The sequence below is a fragment of the Triturus cristatus genome, chromosome 3_1 (genome assembly GCF_964204655.1).
Source record: "Triturus cristatus chromosome 3_1, aTriCri1.1, whole genome shotgun sequence".
Lineage (NCBI taxonomy): Eukaryota > Metazoa > Chordata > Amphibia > Caudata > Salamandridae > Triturus > Triturus cristatus.
Genome location: NC_140583.1, coordinates 44,203,504 through 44,227,176, shown reverse-complemented (window position 1 = coordinate 44,227,176; position 23,673 = coordinate 44,203,504). Strand labels below are relative to the sequence as shown.

Here is a 23,673-nt window from a genome sequence, read left to right as displayed (position 1 = left end):
ACGTCTGGGCATACCCTTCCCACTCGGGGTGACAAATGCAAAAACAACAATTGATGGACAGAATGGAGAACAATGTCATACATTCACCCCAGTACAGAGATCTGGGCCTAATTCCATCGTTTTTTTGCTCACCATGCCGTTCCAGTTTGAACCCAGCCTTATGCAAATCAGTCTTGACCCTGTGCCTCATGGGTACAGTCCAGCCCGAACTGCCAAGCCAACTCCTCCCTGGACTGGAAACAAGCATCCTAGGACCGGTTTCGGGGTTTCACCCCTCTTCAGCCAGGATAGCTTGATTCCAGTGGCATGGAGAGCACGGGACCCACGTCTGGGCATACCCTTCCCACTCGGGGTGACAAATGCAAAAACAACAATTGATGGACAGAATGGAGAACAATGTCATACATTCACCCCAGTACAGAGATCTGGGCCTAATTCCATCGTTTTTTTGCTCACCATGCCGTTCCAGTTTGAACCCAGCCATATGCAAATCAGTCTTGACCCTGTGCCTCATGGGTACAGTCCAGTCCGAACTGCCAAGCACATATACAGCACATCGAGCAGAATGTGTTGGCATCACTTCAACAATGGAATGCTGGGATTGCACAGAGGGGAGAATACAGTGGTAATTCACAGAGGAAGTAGGATCATATAAAGGAGGATTCTGCAATCACATGAAAGGAAGTTATACTAGATCGACTAGATTAGTGGATGATGACTGAGATCAGATGAGAGGAACCATGAGAGAAGAGGATAATGACCTCACATGAAAGCGAGAATACGGGATCATATGAAGTGAGAGGATTCTATGATCACATGAATTAGAGATTACAGAATCACATTAAAGAAGAGCATGCTATAATCACATGAAAGAGAGAATGCTGGGATCATATGAAGGGAGAGGATGCTATGATCACATGATTGAGAGAATGCTGGGATCACATGAATGAGAGAATGCTGGGATCACATGAAGGGAGAGGATTCCATAATCACAAATGAGAGGACACTGTGATCACATGAAGGGAGATGATGCTGGGATTACATGAATGAGAGTATGCTGGGATCACATAAAGGGACAGAATGCTATGATGATATGAATGAGAGAATACGGGATCACATGAAAGAAGAGGATGCTATAATCACTTGAAAGAGAGAATGCTGGGATCACATGAAGGGACAGGATGCTGTGATCACATGAATGAGAAAATATGGTATCACATGAAGGGACAGGATGCTATGATCAAAAGAGTGAGAGAATACAGGATCACATAAAAGAGGAGGATTCTATATTCATGTGAATCAGAAAATGCTGAAATCACAAGAAGGGAGAGGATGCTATGATCACATGAATGATGCTATGCTGGGATCTTGTGAAGGAGTGGATTCAAGTAAAATATTTTGATATAAAGTGGGGAAGGTCATACTGGGTTCACCTTGGAGAGAATATTGTGGACCAAAAGGCAAAGACGATATTGGGATCACCTGAAAGGAAGTGATATTAGATAACATGCAGGAGAGGATGATGAGATCAGATGAGAGGGCATAGAACATTCTTAGATAAAGTGTGATCACAAAGAGGAGAGGATACACAAATCACATAAAGGGAATGATGCTGATTTAAGATAGGAATGTTGCATAATAAATGAGAATGCTGGTATGTATTCCATTGGATCACATGAAAGGAGAGGATGCAGTGATCACATGAATGAGAGAATGCAGGGAACACAAGAAGCAAGGGGATGCTATGAGCACATTAATGAGAGAATGCTGCGATCACATGAAGGAAGAGGATGCTATGATCACATGAATGAGAGAATACTGGATCATTTGAATATAGAGGGTACTAGGATTACATGAACGAGAGAATGCTGGGATCACATGAAGGGACAGGATGCTTTGAACACATGAACAAGAGAATGTTGGGATCACATGAAGGGACAGGATGCATGATCATATAAACTAGAGAATAAGGGATCATATTAAGGGAGAGGATGCTATGATCACATGAACGAGAGAATGGTGGGACCACATGAAGGGGCAAGATGCTATGAGCACATGAACGAGAGAAAGCTGAGATCACAAGAAGGGACACGATGCTATGATTACAAGAATAAGAGAATATAGGATCACATTAAAGAAGAGGATGCTATGATCACATGAATGGGAGAATGCTGGGATTACATTAAGGGAGAGGATGCTATGATCACATGAATGAGAGAATATAGGATCACATGAAGGGAGAGGATGCTATGATTACCTGAACGAGAGAATATAGGATCACATGAAGGGAGAGGATGTTATGATCACATGAATGAGTCGATGCTGCGATCTTGTGAAGGAATGGATAAAAGTAAAAGATTCTGATATAAAGTGGAGATGGTGATACTAAGTTCACCTTGGAGAGAATAATGTGGACAGACAGGCAAAGATGATATAGGGATCACAAGAAATAGATAATCACAAGAAATAGATTAAGTTAGGATTATTTAAATGAAGATTCTGCGATCACATCAAAGAAGTGATATTAGATCACATGCGGGAGAGGATGATGAGATCAGATGAGACAGCATACAGAATTCTAAAATGAATTTTGATCAACAAGAGGAGAGGATAGAGAAATCACATAAATGGAATGATGCTGATCTATGATGGGTGTAATGCATAGTAAATGAGAGTGCTAGTATTTATTTTATCTCTGGGATTGGTGAATGCCACCTCGTAGCAGAAGGAATGACCCTGGGATGCCATAGGAGAAAAGAAATATTGAGCAAATCACAAATATCCAAATTAATCATCAAAAACTGCTACTTACCACAGCTATATAGCCGGTTGATTTTAGCAAGATCCAAGTTGCTGAGACCAAATGCTTGGCCAATGTCTGCATTAGGATTTTTTATGGGGACAATTGTTGCCTGTCCTTTGGTCTTAGTGAATGCATACCTGGGGAGAATAAAGGCACATTAACTATACCCTCAGCATCACATTTCTTGGATTTAGTATGCATGCTGGTGCTCTGCTATAGGCTTGATTCTGGTTTATTGTGATGTATTCAGAAACATCACACTTTTTGTAATCTTCCATTCTTTACTGACTTGACCACATCCAACCTCACATTCGTCCAATTTCCCCATCCCCCTTCTTGTGTAAGACCATTTTGTTTGGAAAGCGTGGTATTTATAAGTACTCCAGATACTTTGAAACTTGAGTGTCTTACAAAATATAAAAAAATCTAACTAAAGCAAAAATGTAATCCTACTAGCACCAAGCAGACTTGTTGTCCTCTTCCTGTCCAGCCCTGGGGTCTGAACCTAATATCCCTTAATAGCTAAGTCTACAAGAAATTCTGGTTCAAAGACAAACAGATCTGAGCTTTCTACCTTTCAACAAATTGGTGCAGAATCTTTGGGTCCAACTATCCCAAGTTTTCAAAGGTTGTTATATCACCATATATTTGGAGCCTTAGTAGAATACATAACATTTATTGTTAAACCATGTTTCGACAACTTGACAGGTGGGGTGTTTTTTACCTGAACATTTTTCCCAAATACATTGATTTTGGACATTTTTGGTTAGCACACAGTCATCTGGCCTCATAGACAGTTGGCTTTACAAACCTGGGTTCACTTTAATGTCAGTAAGATGTTCCATAGACGAAATATTTCTTCCACAACTATTTGAATGTGACTCACAGAAAGTGAATGAGGAGGTTTGAGCCAGCGTTCCACCTGCTGCTCTAGCTTATGCAGTGCTGGCCCAAAGTTGAGTAAAATAATCTGTTCAGTTTCTCTATGTATCTGGATTCCCAAATATCTAGCCGACTCATCACACCACGTCAGGGGGAACCCACAATCCCACTTGACGCACTTGGTGTCAGATCGAAAACTTCTGACTTATCCCAGTTTATGCCCATACTGGAGAATCGGATGATTTCTCTGATTAGTGGCTCCAAATTCTCCTGAGGATGACGCACATAAAGGATAATATCATTGGTGTAGAGTGAGATTAAGAGAGGACCCGTCTTGAATTGAAGACCCCTATGTAGATGCTGCTCCTGCAATTGTCTGACCAAAGGGTTCAGCACCACAATGAAAGCAGCGGAGAACCCTGCCTAGTGCAATGGGTAAGAGCAAACTGAGAGGACAGGGTGCCGTTCAGCCAAAGCCTTACAGTAGGTGAAGTATAAAGTAGTGCAGTGAGTTCAATGAACGCCATAGGCATTCCCATCTTCCTCATAACTGCCAAGAAAAAGTGCCACTCCAAGGAGTCAAAAACTTTTTTGTTATCAAGTAATATGGCAGCCGCCGGGACCTCCGGTGAAATTCTGTGTATAACTGCAAATAACGTGCGCAGGTTAAGCGCTGTCTATCTGTGAGGGACAAATGCCATATGAGATATGAGTCGGGGAGATAATTCGATCTAGCAACAGAGCCAGTCTCAACGCAATCACTTAAGCTAGAATTTTTTAATCAATATTTTAAATTGTGACGTTTTCGTAATGTTGCACCAGATGACATCAATGGATGAATATGAACGCTTTAAATGTCGCTATACGCTAGATAATTACAAGCACATAGGGGAATTAGTGAGGGTTTAACATTTTATTAGTTATTTCTATGTATTAATCACTCTGTGTTTGTTTCGCTTAAGTTGTCCGTTGGGCCTAAAACCAAGATGGCCGCCAAACTAACTCGACGCGATGGCCATCATTCTACAAGGTTTTGAAAGAAGTGCGCATATGTTGCAACATGTACCAGTGGCCTCGACATGCCCTACTCTCGTTGTACCCAAGCAAGGTCATGATGGGAAGCACGCCAAATACGCTAACAAAGGACATTTACAAGAAACCGGAAAAATCCAAACACCATTACACAACCTCTTGAACTGTGTGAAACCTCACCGGACGATCCTAACCGACCAATGGGTGAAGCCCAAAGTTTGTAAAATGTATCTTCTAGACCTCATTTTCATTATAAAATAACGGTAGAATAGAGAGGATGGTGATGCTATGTGTGCTTTTCTTTGCTGACGGAGACGACGGTGACGCTGTGTTCCTGAATCTGTGACAGACTGAATCGCTGCCCATTTCTTTGATGAACTGAGGACTTCCTAAATCTATGGGCACTGATAGATGCTTGGACGGCGTTGGTCCTTGTCCATTTATGGGACTGTAGCGTGCTGCATGAAGAACTTTTGAATTCTGACTGATTGATGACGAAACTTGATGACTTAGAGGAGGACCAATAGCCAGATTAGGTAAATATGGTGTTCTGTGACTTGCATAATGACTAATAAATTCATTAGATGGAACTAAATTCTTGCATCAATTAGATAAACAAAATATTGATTAACAAGCAAATGTGTTTTGGTCGTTTATTGAGGGAGGTAAAGATCAAGATATTGAAGTGTTTTTAGCTGGCCTAGAATCACCTCATCAATCCAACTAATTGATCCATTGATCGCGTGGGAGGAGTATCTTGATGTTTAGGATTGAGATCTGTAGGAGGTAAGGATATTAGTGTATAAATGTGTAAATAAATTTCTCTCTATAGGTTATAAGGTATTTCTCTCATGTCAGCGCTTGGAACATTCATCTCTCCTGTAAGTGCAGACCAGTGAGAAGTGAAGTGTGAATGTTGGTGTTATGGGCCCCACCAATGATTGTGAGAGTGAAGGTGCTAAGGTGATATTTGGTCTGTGACGAAGGGAGGATATTTGGTATGGGGTTTTGTCCTGATTCCCGTTACCCAGGTTCCGCGCTGCATCAGTTTTTCTGGTAGCAGGATGATGGTTATTGAATTGGTTTATGTATTAACACTCTATGTTGAGTCCCGTAAAGTTTTATGTTGTTTGACGGCTTCTGGGATGTAGGAAGTCGGGAATTTGTAACAGTTCCGTAGTAGAGCAGAGGTAAGCGCTGCTCTCGGGAAAGACGGAATTGTTGTTGCCCTGTAGGTACACAGGGGAAACGTGTAACGAGTGGAGTTGCACGACACATTGTCTGGGATTCGGTAACATCGTCATGTGTTGCCATTAGGGACATTTTCTGTATGAGAGAAATGTATGGTAGCAAAGGTCACCTGTGAAATTTTGGTCTTAGGTACCAGGAGCCCAGAAGGTGCTCCGATAACGCTTATCACTGGAAAGGTAATAGGTGTTCCCTAAGCTTGTTAGAAGGATAAAGTAGAGGGAAGTGCTACTTTGTTAACGAGTGTCATAATTCTGTAGTAGGGCAGACTGTTCGCTGCTCTAGGGAAAGGCAGAATTCTGTGTGAATGAACTACATTTTTCCGTGTGAAAGTGCGTGAATGAAAAGGCATTCGGGTTAATTGCGAAACTCTGGTTTTATTTCTCAGGAGCATTGGGTCTCCAACCAGGTGTCTTAATTCTGGAGAAAAAGTTAGCTAATGCTTGCTAGAAGGGTAAGGTTGTGCTACTTTATCAACGGAAGTAACGATTCTGTAGTAGGGCAGAGGTAAGCGCTGCTCTCGGGAAAGACGGAATTCTTGTGAAAAAGGCCATTAACTATTCTTTGGTTAGCGAAGCGGACAATGGTGGCGTTTTTTATGTTGTTATTAACAGATTTGTAAGTCAGAAGAACGTAAAGAAAAGTTACCGATAAAATGTTGTAAAGCAGGGGTCAGCAGGAGCAGGAGCTGCGACAGTGAGAAAGAGCTGACATCAGAAAAGCCGCGCTGGGATTGGCTAGTCAGTAAGAAGCATAGACGCCCCTGATTAATGTATTAGTGCATGCCGCGCTAGGAGTGGAGAATTAATGGGTGACGTAGATGCTGCTGATTGGTGCGTTGGTGTGAGACGCGCTGGGATTGGAGAATTGAAGAGGTGACCTAGACGCTCTGGATTGGTGCGTTGGTGTGAGTCGCGCTACGATTGGTTAAATAACAGAACAGTTGTAAGGAAAAGACTAGCGATACACGAAAGACAAAATGATGTATTACGATCCACCTGAAAAGGAGAAAAAGTCTTGGTTTGGAAGAATTAAGAAGTGGTTTAAAAAGGACAAACCGATTGTGATTAGGGAGGGACAGTTACTTACCCCACCGAAAACCCCTGCATCCTTTATCGTTACGAAATACGGATATCATACTTGTATTTGGTTGGACAATTGGGTGAAATATACGAAAAATGACAGAGTCTTAGCATTTCCAGAGCATGGTTCGTTTAATTTAGCAGTTTTGAGTAGGCCTGGGCAAAATTTCCGTTCCGCTCGTGGAAATTGCGATAATTTGACATTTTCGAGTTCCGTGGAGAGCGTGAAAATGTCAAAATTGCCGCATTCCGCAGCTTAGCGATAATTTGTTTTTTGCTCGCACTGTAAAATAATACATTCACGCGCGATCGCCTTACCTGAATCCTCGCATTCGCCAACAAGTTTTCCCGATCCGGTCGCGTTCTCCACGAGATGTTGGATTGTTGGTAGCCATTTGCGCTGTCTCGCGACAGTTCGCGCCCGCAGTAATGTCATTGGTCGCGCGATCACGTCTTTCTTCTCGCGATCATGCACCGCGAGAAGAGTGAAAACAAGATGGCGCGCCCGCGAGCAACCGCATGGGTAAGTTGGCGAGCCACGACCACGCAGAAAATACCGCGAACGGGCGGGAAAAAAACTTCCGCATCTTCGTGATATTTCCGCGTGTTTGCGGAGATTTTTAACATTTTCACGATAATTTGCGGAAGTCACTTTCGCAAATTCCGCTCACCCCTAGTTTTGAGAAATTTGAGAGAGAAAATGATGAATCTAGAACCAAGGCCTAGACCAACACAGTTTGAAGCACTGACAGAATGGGAAGATGAGATGCATGACAGAGAAAGACAGAGGAGTGGCGGAAGGTATAAGTACATGTTTGGTAGATACGGGCATGACACTCATGACGAGAGAATGAGAAGATGGCGGAATGCAAGTATGACTGAATGTCTGTTTCCTGTGAGAACGGTTGAAGAAATTGGAGGGAAAAACATATGGAAAAAAGACATAATATAGAAACAAAAGGGTATGGAGTGAATGAATTGGAGGACGATGTTCTGGATGACATGTTTTATAAAAATCCACCTCCGTATCAACCAGAATCTGAAATGTTAACACCAAGTGCCCCAATGAGAAGAGAAACTCTGCAAATCATTAAGACAGAACCAGTACCTCAAGAATTAGGGAAAAATAATTCCATGAGAGAGATAGAGAGAAAATCAGATGATAAAATGAGTGGTGAAAGTTCGGTAGAATTAGCAAAAACAACTTTAGAATTAACTGAAAAGATAAGAGAACTGACCAAAAATTTAGAAGCTGTAACTGTTCTAGTGACTATAGGCCCTGTGATGCCTATATTTGATAAACAGAAAGATAGTGAACATTGTTTAACAGTTCATTATAACAGTAATAAACAGATTGACAAGCCAAAGCAGAGCCTAAATGAAAATCCATGGAGACAAACAATGAGTACAATCGAGCCAAATGCTTCAAATAACCAATTTTTAGGTTCAAATATAGCAGAAAGACAAACAATGACGTGGAATCAGGATTGGAGACTCAAAGGGACTTAGAACAAAATAATGTAGAGAAACCAGTAGGCCCATCTTCAGAAGAATTGAGCGAATGGTTGAGAAACTTACAGAGAAAAGACAAAGAATCCCAATCAATAGATGTGGCCAAACTACGAATGGTATTGGAAGAATTAATAGTAGGAACGATTCCCACAGAAAAGTTAAAAACCTACCAGCATGAGGAGTTACTGTTTTTGTGTAAAAGTATAACTTGGAGAGCAAAAAATCTGCATGAAAGATTAGAAGAACTAAGTAGCAAATGAAATGGGTATAGATATTGAAAAGATAAACGCCCTACAGAAGCCATATCGAATAGATTTTACTGAAAAGGATATTGAAAATTTGAATACCACAGGACAGATAAGTCAGATTAAGGAAATAATTATCTTGCTGAGAAAATGGGGAGATGTGGATAAGTGGAGAAGTAGATGGTATCGAAAACGAGAGGATGCCTCTGATAAAGCTTTTGCAGCTTTTCCTGTTAGAGAAAAGTAAAAGGTAGTAACAGAATACCCCATGAGAGAAATTCCCGGAGGAGGATATGTACATGTTCCATGGACTAGACAAGATATTTTGTCATTTACAAATGATTTCCCTCGACTACGCGAAAAGCTCGTCGAGTGGTATAGGCAAGTGGACAGATTCGTGAAATTATCTAAAGTATTATGGATTGATCTAAACAGCCTGTTTGACATAATAGTGCTAGCAGATTTATGGACAGAGTGCAAACTAATGATAAATTGGCCCACACAAGAATACCCTAGGGATCCAAAGATAGGAGCCCCAGACCCCGAGGTAATGAAGAAATATGAACAGGTTATTGCCTTTTTGAAAAATAAAGTACCTTCCAAAGAAAGGTAAAAATTGACAGAACTCACCAGGAAAGTAAGGAGTCGGTACATGCCTATTACGAAAGATTAATTTTGGCCTTTAAACAGTTCAGCGGTGATGAAAATTTGAGTGAAAAGGATTTGAGTCATTTTGTAGACAGATTTGTATATGGTTTACGTCCTGAAATTAGTGAAATGATTAAGCAACATACTGTAGATTGGCAAAATAAAAAAATAGATGAAGTATTGAGACATGCAAAATATTTCAGTGATGAGATTGAAGCTAAACAGCGTAAATTAAAGGAGAAGGCTATGTGGGCACAAGTAAAAGTGGCAGAAAGACAGGAAGCCCAGTTAGTGGAACAAGCAAATAATACAGGTCCCAGAAAATTCACTCCCGGGAAAGGTAAGGGAAATTTTAACATAGAAGATGGCAAAAAGAAATTCCCGTGTCATAACTGCGGTAGAGTAGGGCATTGGAAATCCGAGTGTAAATTTCCCCCAAATACTAATAATGAAAATGCATCATTGAATCCACAGGTGCAGAATGAGGTGAGTGGTCAACCGCAGCGACAGCAGCAGGTTGTTACCCAACAGAATCAGGTGCCAAAACCGCCTTTTCCACAAAGCAAAAATTCACAGAAATATAGTAATGAGACAGGATTCTACAACGAAGAACAGGTAAATAAGCTGCCGCGCGCTAATGCTGTTTCGCAGTATTGGCTACAACGCAATGAAAGCGATTCAGAAGAAGGTTATTGACGGTGCCGAAGGGAGGAAGAAGAGTGCGTTCTTGGCGCAACTCTAGAAGTAGACCAGACAGGCCCATTTGTGGATGGGAAGATAAATAATGAAAATATTACTTTCCTAGTAGATACTGGTGTTACTCGATCAACTGTTAGGTCAGCTGATGCTAAGAATCTTCCTCTCTCGGATGATACAATCCAAGTAGTTGGTGTATCCAACAGACAGATTAAAACTTATCTTACAGAACGAGTGAAAGTTAGCATAGGGAAATTCTCTGAAATGCACCGCTTTGTTGTGTGCGACACAAGTCCTGTAAATTTGTAAGGTAGGGATCTACTGTGCAAAATGAATTGCACTATTTTTTGTACCCCAGATGGTATAGCAATTGAAACCCCTGATGAAGATGTGCTGTATAAGATGACAATGGCACACGGGGAAACAGAGATTACTGAAGCCTATGCTGTATTTAACTCTGATGAATTACCCCAAGAATTGAAACAGACTGTAAAGGCAGAAGTCTGGGATTTCACGGGAGAAGATGTGGGACTAATGAGAAATGTGGACCCAGTAAAAATAACGGTGAAGGAAGGAGTAAGCTATCCAAATGTCCCTCAATATAAACTGACACCTGAAATAGTCGAAGGAGTTACTCCAATAAATGATAAAATTATAAAACAAGGCATTTTGAGAGAAATAATGAGTAGTCCATGTAATTCACCGATTATGGGACTGAAAAAGCCTAAATGAAAGTTCAGGATAGTGCAAGTTTTGAGAAAGATAAACAAAATTGTTGTATCATGTTGTCCCATTGTACCAAATCCATCTGTGATTTTATATCAGATTCCCCATGATGCAGAATGGTATACTGTAATTGACTTATGCCATGCTTTCTTTTCCATTCCATTGCACCATAACAGCCAGCAATTTTTTGCGTTTCGCTTTGGCAAGCGTATTTTGGCTTGGTGCCGAATTCCACAGGGGTATACAGAAAGCCCCTCAATATTTAATCAGCTATTGAAGAAATCCTTAGAAAGTCTAGAGATGCCCGAGAATTCAGTGTTAGTACAGTATATCGACGACCTTCTTGTGGCGTCGAAGACTCAGGAAGCCTGTGTAACGGACACCATAGCATTGCTGAATCATCTAGCAGATGGAGGACTTAAAGTGTCACCATCAAAATTGCAATTTTGCAAAAAAGAAGTACACTATTTAGGCCATAATATCGAAAAGGGACTGAGGAAAATAACAATAGATAGAATCAGGATCATAAAAGGAATGAGACCCCCTATGACGCAAAGAGAGGTGAGAATGTTTCTTGGAATGGTTGGATATTGTCGGCAATGGATAGGCGATTTCTCTTTGATTGCAAAGCCCTTGGTACGCTTGACAAGAAGTGATGTGAGAGATCCCATTGATTTGAACAAAGAGGAATTGGCAGCATTTAAACGATTGAGAGATGGTTTGTGTGAAGCTCCAGCATTAGGAATGCCTGATTATGAGAAGGAGTTTGAGTTGTATTGCAGTGAGAGGAATGGATGTGCACTTTCTGTATTAATACAGAAACATGGAAAACTGAGGAGACCAATTGCATACTTTTCATCAATGCTAGACCCAGTAGCTGTAGCTTTACCTGGGTTCTTGAAAGCAGTGGCTGCTACCTGTCGGAGTTTGGAACAGAGTGAGGGAATTGTGATGGGATATCCTGTGAAAGTGTTTGTACCTCATGATGTGGCAATCCTTTTAACAAGGAGTCGCACTCAGTACATGACACATAGTCGGCTGACTAAGTATAAGAAAGTCATATTAGGTGCAACGAATGTAAGTCTTGTGAGATGCCTGAATGTGAATCCTTCAACATTACTGCCTGATGCTGAGAATGTGGAAGTCAGAGATAAAGCAGATCATGATTGTCTGGATGTACTTGATTTCTGTACCAAACCACGTCCGGACATAAAGGATGTACCATTACCAGAAAGAGATTTTGTGATGTTTGTAGATGGTTCTTGCCTGAGAACAGATGAGGGAATGCTGAGTGCAGCATACGCAGTATGCACGGTTGCAGGAGTAATGGAAGCATCCTACCTGAAAGGAATAAGATCAGCCCAAGTAGCTGAACTTGTTGCTTTGACTAGAGCATGTTAGATTGGGAAGAGAGTGACGGGGATCACTGACAGTCAGTACGGATTTGGTGTGGTGCATGACTTTGGCCAAATATGGCTATAGAGAGGATTTTTTACATCAAGTGGAACTCCCATTAAGCATGCTGAAGTGGCTGGAAAATTGCTTGAGGCGATACAGCTGCCTAAGCACTTGGCTGTTGTGAAGTGTGCTGCACATAGTCAGACTGGCGATTATATCGCTACCGGTAACAAGTACGCCAATGATATGGCCCAATACTGTGCACAAAATCAGAATTCAATCAATAGGGCAAAGGAGAAAGAAGTGACTTCTTGCACCTTAATGTTTACTACATATTATGGGTACCTGGGAGGAAGTGAGACAATTGCAGGAAGAAGCAGGAGATGAGGAAATGAAGCAGTGGGTATAAGCAGGATGTGCACCAAGAGAAGGACCATGTGTGGGTCTAAAGGGATGGAATACCAGTTATGCCTGATAGCATGATGTCAGCCATGGCATGGATGTATCATGGTCAGGGACACGTAGTGAGGGATGCTATGATTAGGTAATTTAAGCAAACCTGGTACAATGCAAAATTTAGACTTTTAGCAGCAAAGTCTTTGTTAGATATGCCTTATATGTCAGCAATACAACCCTGGAAGAAAGACTGTGGTGAGTCTAGGAACAAAAGGCCGAGAAGGAGGGTCTTTTACCAGAATGCAAGTAGATTTCACTGAAATGCCTCCTTGTAACAGGTTGAGGTATGTTCTAGTTATGGTTTGTTTATTTTCTAGATGGGTAGAGGCATTCCCAATGAGAAGAAATGATGAAATCACAGTGGCAAAATTGCTATTGAGGGAATTTATTCCCAGATTCGGGTTCCCAGTAACAACTGAATCAGACCGAGGAAGACATTTCCATAATGAGATCATAAAACTGATTTGTGAAGCATTGAATGTAAGGCAGAAACCACATTGTGCCTATCGCCCAGAGGCTTCTGTTGTGGTGGAACAAATGAATGGTACTATCAAAAACAGAATAGGGAAAATGTGTTTAGCCACGGGTATGAAATGGCCTGATGTCTTGCCTCTAGTACTCATGACTATTAGATCAATTCCAGACAGAACTACATGGTTGAGCCCCCATGAAATTACTGTAAAAGCCTGGCTGACGCAGTTCATTCTGTGTTTCATCAGGTTGGAGCGGATGCCACCACCCTTGAAAAGAAGCAAGCTCATGATCTAAGCCCAGGGGACTGGGTAAGAATCAAAGTAAACAGGAGAAGAAGCTATTTGGTTCCAAGGAGGGGAAACCATGACAAGTGATTTGACTACAACGACAGCTGTGAAGTGTGCTGGAATCAAGAACTGGATTCATGCGAGTCACACATTAAGAATCCCAAATCCAGTGGATAACACAGAAAAAGAATATTTGGATGAAACAGAAACTAGTACTGAATAAGATGATGTAGAGACAGGTACGAAAGAGAACCCTGAAAGGGGGGGAACATCCAGTTAGAGGAAGGGACAAGTAGTCAGCAGGGAGATTGCGTGCAGGAGACTCGAGGAGGGACAGATTAGGGAAAACAAAAGAAGTGGTGGAGAGAAAAGTTGTTGAAAGTAAAAAGCAAGTTGAAACAGAATCGGAAGACAGTGAAGACGAAATACCAGAAGTTAGAGTCTTAAGAAAGAGAGCTTGGAGAACTGAAAAGAACGATAAAGGAAGTAAACTGAAAAGATCAGCAAAAGATGAAGTTTGGCCAAACAAAAAAAAAACCTGAGATATCGACTGACACGAGTAAATTCACCAAGAGCTGAACAGGTGAATGAAGTAACTAGTCAAGAGATATCAAAAGACGAAGAAATAATTATAATTGGAGAAAACAAAAGAACGAGGAAACCTAACCAGAAGTATAAGTCACCGGAATCGACATATGTGGCCCTGCCTGAAATAAAAGAAGAGGCGGATAGCCAAGGAAACCAAGAGGTAACTGTACAAGAAGTGGTTGAGGAAGACGAGGAATCAGATATCCTGAGAGTTATCTTGTCCGATATTGGAGAAGAGACAGATGTTCAGGAAATTCTGCATTCAGATTACGAAGGAAAAGTGAAGGATGATGAAATGCCAAACTGAATAAAACAAGAATGCTGCTAATGGAAAGATAATAGAATACGGGAAAAAGGCAAACTGGTAGATCCAAGTAGGTGCTTAGAGCCTTGAGTTAGACAAACTAGTTGTGAAGTAGAAGAGGCTAAGTCAAAAGACACTGTTCATTTTTACAAAAATGGCAAACACAGATAGTAGTAAAGGTAGATGTATATTCTTGAAGCGATGGTGTAGAATGTGTTGTTGTTGTACAGGATTACTAATGCTTCTGTGGAGTATATTAGCTCTGATGATCTCATTCAAGGTTACCATAGACACAATAGAAGGACATACTGAAAACAAGACTAATTTAGAGAAGATTCAAAGGTAGTTCCGACTAAAGTTCTGACTAAAATAGATAGAAATTATTTGCATAAACACAGGTCTATAACTGATTTTTCTAACAATGTATTTTCGAAATTGCTGTATGAATATGTAAAGACAATGGACGTAAGGGACTGCTATGTCTGTATGCAGTTACCTGCATCTGTTTCGGAGGGAGTGACCTATCATCACCTTCCAGTAACTTATGGAATAACATGTAGTGTAATAGCTAGTTTATTTTACCAAACAGGGAAGTTAGAATAATATTTTTCAGATGTAGATAGCATATTTTCACAAGTACCATCAATTAATAAGTTGAATAAGGTAAAACCTCCAAAAGGTATTAGGTGAATTTTTCTTAGAAACTAAAGAACTAACATTAGAATATATATTTAGAAATAATTTGACTTGCAGTTTAAAGAAAGAAGAAAAGACGTTTTCAGATACGGTTGAAGAAAGGAGACTGATAATGCAAAGGAAAGCCTCTGAGGGAAAAGTGAAAAAGACAGTTTGGGATGTAGAGATGGATAAACACTTGAAGGGAGAATCTAGTCCAACTATGGCTTTAGATTGGCCTCAGAAAGGGAAATTGTGTATTAGAAGGAATCAGACTGCATATGATAATTACTTTGTAGGTAACAGTGAGTGCCATGATACATACCGAATCATGGGTGGATGGGGATTTAAAGGAGGAAATGATCAAGTTTTTCCTGGGTTATACTTTATCTGCGGGAGCAGGGCATAATATCGTTTGCCAGACCATTGGTATGGCACATGTTATGTAGGCCTGGTGTTCCCAAAGATTTTTCACATGGAAAGAGGAGAAGATGGTGTACATAAGTTAGGTAGTAATTTAGCACGTAGAAAAAGAGAATCTTGGTCAGAAATTGTAGGTGATATCTTTGGAGCATTGATACCAGCAGTGGGAATATCTCTGAATGCAACATAATTAGAAAATTGTCAACAGTAGTGGATCGCTTGTCAACAAGCACCGCTGGAGGATTTTTATTGGTAAACACTGAAATGGTTGCCATGCGTGCCATGGTAATGCAAAATCGACTTGCCCTTGATATATTATTGGCAAAAGAGGGTGGAGTCTGTGGAATGCTGAAAGTTCAACATTGTTGTACTTACATTCCAGACGAAAGTAAAGATTTGAAAATTTATCTTAAAAATATAACTGAACTGCATGATGAAATTGCACCACTGGAGGTTGAAGGTGTTTGGGAAAAGATTGGTAAGAAAATATCTTCTATTAAATATTTCTTAGTAAACTTAGGTAGTACCTTCTTAGGTAAAATATTATTTCCATTAACATGTGTGATTTTCTTAGTATTAAGGTTAAGATTAGGATGCCTCGGTCATAAAAAGAAGAAAATTCTGAAAAAGTTAAAAAGGGAAAATTTAAGAAGAAAAGATTAGAAACAAGAGAGAGCATTTGAAGAAATAGAATTAGAAGAGGTAAAGGAAGGTATGTATAAGACAGCCAAAAGAGAAGAAATTGGGGAGACTGAGATGTAATAATAAAAGCAAGAACTCATTTCTATTCCATGAAAAGTGATACAAAATTTTAATGGTGTGGTGATAAAAACACCAAAGGGGGGATTGATGGAGCGGGTAGTACAACATCTTGTATACCCCCCCTTATACTGCATGTTTATACTAATTAGAATAATCTATTAATTTTAATATTATTAATGTGTTTGCATGAAGTTTAATCAACATTACTAATGTATGAAAATACACGTGGGATTTGCATTTTGCACAGCTAAATAATTTGTAATTAACATATGTATGCATACTAACACTAGAAAAATAGAATATCGCATGATATATGTTGCCTTGTGACGTTTTCGTAATGTTGCACCAGATGACATCAATGGGTGAATATGAACTCTTTAAATGTCGCTATATGCTAGATAATTACAAGCACATAGGGGAATTAGTGAGGGTTTAACATTTTATTAGTTATTTCTATGTATTAATTACTCTTTGTGTTTGTTTCGCTTAAGTTGTCTGTTGGGCCTAAAACCAAGATGGCCGCCAAACTAACTCGACGCGATGGCCACCATTCCACGAGGTTTCTAACGAAGTGCGCTTGTGTTGCAACATGTACCAGTGGCCTCAACATGACCCTACTCTCATTGTACCCAAGCAAGGTCACGATGGGAAGCACGCCAAATACACTAACAAAGGACATTTAGAAGAAACCGGAAAAATCCAGAAACCATTACACAACCTCTTGAACTGTGTGAAACCTCACCGGACGATCCTAACCGACCAATGGGTGAAGCCCAAATTTTGTAAAATGTATCTTCTAGACCTCATTTTCATTATAAAATAATGGTAGAATAGAGAGGATGGGGATGCTATGTGTGCTTTTCTTTGCTGACGGAGACGACGGTGACGCTGTGTTCCTGAATCTTTGACAGACTGAATCGCTGCCCATTTCTTTGATGAACTGAGGACTTCCTAAACCTAGGGGCACTGATAGATGTTTGCACGGCTTTGGTCCTTGTCCATTTATGGGGCTGTAGCATGCTGCATGAAGAACTTTTGAATTCTGACTGATTGACGACGAAGCTTGATGACTTAGAGGACGACCAATAGCCAGATAAGGTAAATATGGTGTTCTGTGATTTGCATAATGACTAATAAATTCATTAGATGGAACTAAATTCTTGCGTTAATTAGATAAATAAAATATTGATTAACAAGCAAATGTGTTATGGTCGTTTATTGAGGGAGGTAAAGATCAAGATATTGAAGTGTTTTCAGCTGGCCTAGAATCACCTCATCAATCCAACTAATTGATCCATTGATCACGTGGGATCACGACCCCGTTGTTACATCGCATGCCATTACAACAGAAGTCGGAACAATGACTCTCTGTAGGGGTCAGAAGTTGTTGGATTTAAAATCCAACCCCTTCCCTACTGTTGTACAGAATGGAGTTGGAATAGTAAATTATACTTTTCCAAAATCTACCGCCCCCCCACAGCAAGTCGTTATTCCAACTTGCGTTGTAAAGGCGTGCTAAAGTGCGCCAGGTCTGTCTTCCTCACCATAGCGTTGCGCAATGGCATATTTACTTAAGAAATGTGTCTCACGCTCACCATCTACCCTAAATTCTGTCAATAGTGTCAATCGTAAGCCGTGTTTTGTCGGGTCAGACTGCTCAGCTTGTTCCCTGTCAAGAAACAGCTCGATGCGAGCTAACGTCCGTCTCAGGTCTTTCAGTACCCCAGCATGCTTAGAGATACAGACCCCCCGCATATAAGCTTTAAAAGCATCCCAAAGAGGTGCCTATGATTGCACTGATCCTTTATTTAAGTCAAAATATTCCACAATGGCATCTAGCAGTTCGCACGGAACACCTCGTCCATCAGCGCCTGACCAGGGAACCTCCCCAGTCTCTCACAACCCTCAGGTCTGGGGATCCTGTCCATTAGAACTACAGGGGAATGATCAGAGAACGTGCTAGGGAGATGCTGAGATGCTCTATACCAAGCTGCCAAATTGGGGGTTACAAGCCAAAAATCGAATTGTGTCCAGGTATCGTGCTGTGCAGAATAGTGAGTGTTTGCGTATTCCCCCGGGCTGCAGAGTCGCCACACGTTGACCAGACCAAGCGAGTCGCACAGTTTCAGCAACGCACGCGTCGCCCATGGCTTAGTGTTCAGGGAGTCGGACGTACTGTCCAGCGCCGGGTCCAATAGGAGGTTAAAGTCTCCACCGATGCAAATGTAGTCTAAATCTAACTGCATGAGCTGCGTATGGAGATTGTGAAAGAATTCTGGGTTGTTAACATTAGGCGCATTAGCCCATCAAGTGACCCTACTACCATCGTATAGCGACCCTCACTATCGTTGCGGATCCCAGAAAATTGGAAGGACAGGCGTCTATGAATCAGTACGACTGTTTCCCTGGTTTATGTGCTATAGTTCACAAAATAGCGGTGTGGGCCCCAAGATGAAGCAAAACTGGAGGAGGTGGACTTAGGCAAGTGCGTCTCTTGTAGAAATGCAACATCGACTTGAAGCTTCTGTAAATGGTGCAACACCTGTTTCCCCTTCCCTGCGTTATTTAGGCCCCTCACGTTACAAGTGATCAGTGTAAGGTCCGAAAAGGTGGACAATTTACCGCACAAAGACATATAGGTGATTTAAAAATGACTGTGTGTGTGTTGCAATTAAAACTCAACCTGTTACAGTGAGCAATTTGAAATAGAAGCAATGGTACCCTGTGAAAATAAACAACTCCAACCTCCACCCCCCACCCATCCCTGCAAACCCAATCGCAGGGAATACAGGGAATATCCCCAGTAACTAACCAATAGAATGTATTATGGAAACACCATAGATGATAAAGAAGAAGCAACAAAAATACATTCCGATTATTAAAGCAGACTTAAAGTGATGCACACTTGGGGTGAGGCTACACATATCTTGCCCTAGAACAAAAGTTTACAGATTAATTAGTCTTAGCACTCTGGTTCAAGTAGCTTTGATCATTCAGAGGAAAAGAGTCCCACGGTAGCCCTGAGACACTGTGAGGGGGGGAAACTCTAGAAAATACTTTGGGGCTTATTTATGAGCCCTTGCGTCACTTTTGCGCCACTGCACCAGTGGCGTAAAAAATGCACCATGTTGCATCATATTTACAAAGTGACACATTTAGGTAGACTTCCGACGCAAGAAAGGGTCGTAGAAGTGACGCAGTGAAATCTATAAGATTTTACTGCGCCACTTCTAGGACGCAAATGCATCAATATCTTACGCCTGCCTCACAGCAGGTGTAAGACTGACGCAGATCATTGAAACTGAACTTGCCCAGGTTAAATGACCCATTGCTGAAGTTGCGTCACTTTTGTGGCACACTCCAGCAATGCGGTAATTACTAGAAGGCACTGTTCCAGGGTCGGTATGGTTGAAAGTCAACCAAGACCAGACCTCAACAAGAGGTAAATAAAGAAAAAGAGAGATGGATCTATGTGTTAGAGGTCTAGGGTGGGGTACTCAGGATGGGGGGGAGACAACATAAGTGTCTCTTGTTGCCCTCACACACCCCGAGGGATGTCATGCTTCATCATCGGGCGGTGCTCCTCGTCGGGCCGGCGGTGCAATGCCCTACGGGTCCCCCGAAGGGTCTCTTTAGCGGAGATCTTTTAGAGAGCTGCCGATGGGTGCATGCGGGTATGTGGAGGGGGAGTACCGGGGTCAGTGGTGACGGTAGTGTGTGCAAGGATAAAAATACCTAAGGGTTACCTGGGAGGCTATTTTAATAAGAGGGTACCCTTGGTACAATAAAAATCGTGGAAAAAATGTTACTTATCAAGATGTAATGTGTCAGTAGTAACTGGAGATACAGGTCAAATGGTCGACATGTTTCGCGCCTATTAGTGGTCAGTATGATCCATGGCGTTTCATCAGGACCAGTAGAGGTGAAGAGTGTGGGAAGAGGTGCCCAGACTATGTGTAGTGGGGGGGTAAAATATCACCCTCTCACTCGGCAAAAAGGGGGGGGGGGGGAGTGCAGTGTCTCCTAAACAGGTAGTGTGTGAAAAAGGAGTCTGTTGTGCCCCCTTTGCGTTGGACCTATAATAAGAGTTGAAATAACTCCTTGAGTTAAAAAGCGGCGTAGGAGGCCCACACCATCTAGGGGGGTTGCTCAGGTGACGGCACTGGCAGACTGGCAGACTGGCAGACTGGCAGACGGCACTGGAAACCTGCCCGGTCCAGACGCCTTCGAGCAGGCGTCTGGACCGGGCAGGTTTCCAGTGCCGTCACCTGAGCAACCCCCCTAGATGGTGTGGGCCTCCTACGCCGCTTTTTAACTCAAGGAGCAGTACTCTACTGCTGCCTCAGGCCTTCTCCTCGGCCCAGTAGGTCCCATGTGTGAAACTGTGTCCTGAGTCATGAATGGCAGTGACCCAAAATCAGGGCCAACGGCAACAGCACCAGGCCCCACCCGATCAGTGAGGCATAGTTCCATATGGGCTTCTTGAGACACGTGGTGCCACTAACCCTGTTCAACGCCAGCCGGCGATACGTGGTGCCATTAACCCTGTTCAACGCCAGCCGGCGATACGTGGTGCCATTAACCCTGTTCAACGCCAGCCGGCGATACGTGGTGCCACTAACCCTGTTCAATGCCAGCCGGCGATACATGGTGCCACTAACCCTGTTCAACGCCAGCCAGCGATACGTGGATGAGGGACCAGGACTACCCTACGGACCAGTAGGTCCCACATCCAGCACCTAGGCGCAAATCACGAATGGCCACACCAGTGGTCTCACGGAGAGGAGTAAGAGGAAGATGCGGCTCAGTCCGGACGAAACCCGGGTCACATACACAGAGGTGTGCCGACACGTGGTGCCACTGAACCTGAACTACGCAGGCTAGTGGGGCCATCCAACCTATGCCGGCGACACTTGGTGAATGGCCGTGCTGACCGCTGCCTCAGACCTACACCACGGTCAGGTAGCTTACACATTTGGAACTGAGTCTTGATTACACCATGGCAATGAGCACCATTTAAGGCATAGGACAAGTCACTATTTTCACATCGATGTGGTGCCAACAAGTCTGTGCTTGGCATCACAACCACACGTCTGTGGCCCTACGCGGACTACTGCTCTCGGCCTACGCTTCGCAGGAGTGGGTCACAGATTTGGAACTGAACATGGGTTATTCAAAAGGCAGAATACATGTCATCGCACGCACGGAGAGGCGTAAGAGGATGACGCGTTGCAGTCTGGAGGGAACAAGATCATCGTTACGGAGGTGATCGAACACTACCGACAACTGCCCTTGTGTCACTAACTCTGTGCCTCGCCAGCCAACAACACGTGGCTGTGGGCCACTGCTGACCATTGCCTCCGGCCTACACTGCGGTCCAGTAGGTCACAGACTCTTCATTGTGCAATGGCTGAGTTCATATCAGCTTACCGGCATCATCGCAGACAGCATCCCCTCTCAGCCCCGGTGTCACTAAATCTGTTCCCCGACAATCATGGACACTCTCTGGTCGAACTTTGGTGGCATCTGAGTCTATGGACTAGGGGGCAGTTTTCATCCTCATGTAGCTGATACTGCATTGGTGTTGGCAACAAGGCTGTCTCATTCCACTCCTCCATTTGCTGCTTCTGGATAAAATCAAACCTTTCAGCGTCATGCCCTGGAAGACACCTTCCACTTTCCCCCCAAACCCTCCACAACATCCACCTCGGACATTGATGGTGACCCACTCAGGTCGCATGGCCCATCTGACTTCACCGCAAGTCACCGTCCCGTGGCTGGGTGCGTGTGCATCCGGGGCCACTAACTCTGTGCTGGTCAAGTCTGGGACCCCTTTTTCTGAGATATTGAATGGCCCCTGAAGCGTCGGTCTTGGGGTCATCATTGCCATTTCTCTGTGGCCCAGTGCTGTACGCAGCCTCCGGGCCCAACAGTGTCCCACCAGGGCTCACACACCAAATCTAGTCCTGATCGGCCCGGACGTGGCATCACCGCAGGAGGCACATGCCACCACCGCAAGAACCACCTCCAACAGCCATCTGCCACAGCCGTCAAGGTGATCCTGACAGACTTACGGAGTTGCTCAGACCTGTCGTGGGTGCCAACATCAGCCTGATACCCTGCTCAGCACTCCAGGTGCCAGTGACTCAGTGCACCGCAAGCCATTGTCTGTTACTGATTGAGTTTTGAGCTGTGGAGAGGTTGTGCAGCTATGTCACCTCAAACAGTATGGGGGCCCTGAGACATTAATGGGGAAGATGATGCAGGTATGACACACCACACTGCATCAGGTATCTGTCGGAGGGACACAATCTGAGACTTTTTCATCACATGGGCACACTCATCTCTAGTGTCCCATCCCCAGTGAACTGAAACTCATGGACACTTCTGTTTGCATGTTGGCTATCCTCTGGACTTTGCCCAGCTCCCTCTATGTTGCTCAGCAGTTGACTCTTTTATGCATTTGTTTTCTGTTTCCGTTGCACTGGTGTCTAATGTTCAAGTGGTTGCCAGCACCAGACATTCCGTGTGCAATGGCTTACACTCACCCCACACACATCCAGCACAGGCATCACTGTACATGTGGCCCTGCCAATAAAGGGGCCAGGCGCATGTGCCAGTAGCCAGTTCAACATGATATCTGCGTGTGTCCCTATGGTCTTGTTGTATGCATAAGGGCCCTGGGCACTATGCCATTACATTGTGTTGTGTACATCGGATGCAGACGTGTCACCGCAGGCAGCGGGTTGGAGCTTAGACATGTAGCTTTGTCGTCACCCACTCAATTCCTAAGGGAAGTGGCCAGGGCTGTCGTACACAGAGCTAATATGGGTGTGTGACTGATATTTGAGCTCCCCTGCCCATGGTTCTGTACTGTGAATGTGCAACTGCATGTGTCTCTATGGCAGTGTGGGTCTCCTTTGTGGGGTGTTGGTTGCCCCTGAAGGGTGATGGACACCTACATATGTGTCCTGGTTCGCATTCCATGGTTTAGACCCCCACCCACACCTGTTGGGCCACCTCCTTTTGGCCTGCAGGAAAATGGCATTGGGGTGTGATGTGTAGGTGGGTGAAGTGTTGTGAGCCAGCTGTGCTTGCGGGTGCTTCCTGCTGTGTGGTCTGTTGCAGGCTCAGTGTTCTCCTCTGAGTAGCTTGGCTGTCCGGGTCCTGGTGGGGGGTTGTGTGGGATATCCATTTGCTGCTGTAGGGCGTCGGTGTCGACGGTGTGGTGGTCCTCTCCGGCATCACTGATGTGTTGTATTCTGTGCTCTGCTGAAGGTGTTATGTGCCCCTCTGCGATGTGAAAGGGAGGTGCGTATTGACTTTGCATTGACATAAATGTTGGCGCATGGTGCAGGTTTGCATGCAGACTGTATGGCAATGTACATTGTGACTATTTGGGGGATGCTGGATTCTTCTGTGGGACAGTGTA

At 43.2% G+C, this 23,673-nt stretch overlaps 1 protein-coding gene across 2 annotated transcripts in view; it reads right to left on the bottom strand.

The window, feature by feature from the left end:
* LOC146859662 (astacin-like metalloendopeptidase) overlaps positions 1-23,673 on the bottom strand; it is a 298,576-nt gene that overhangs the window by 80,894 nt on the left and 194,009 nt on the right. For both annotated transcript variants that reach the window (XM_085646722.1, XM_085646721.1), the window contains exon 8: positions 2,813-2,940. In XM_085646722.1, the coding sequence (XP_085502848.1) occupies positions 2,813-2,940 (128 nt within the window). The remainder of the gene's footprint in view (positions 1-2,812; positions 2,941-23,673) is intronic.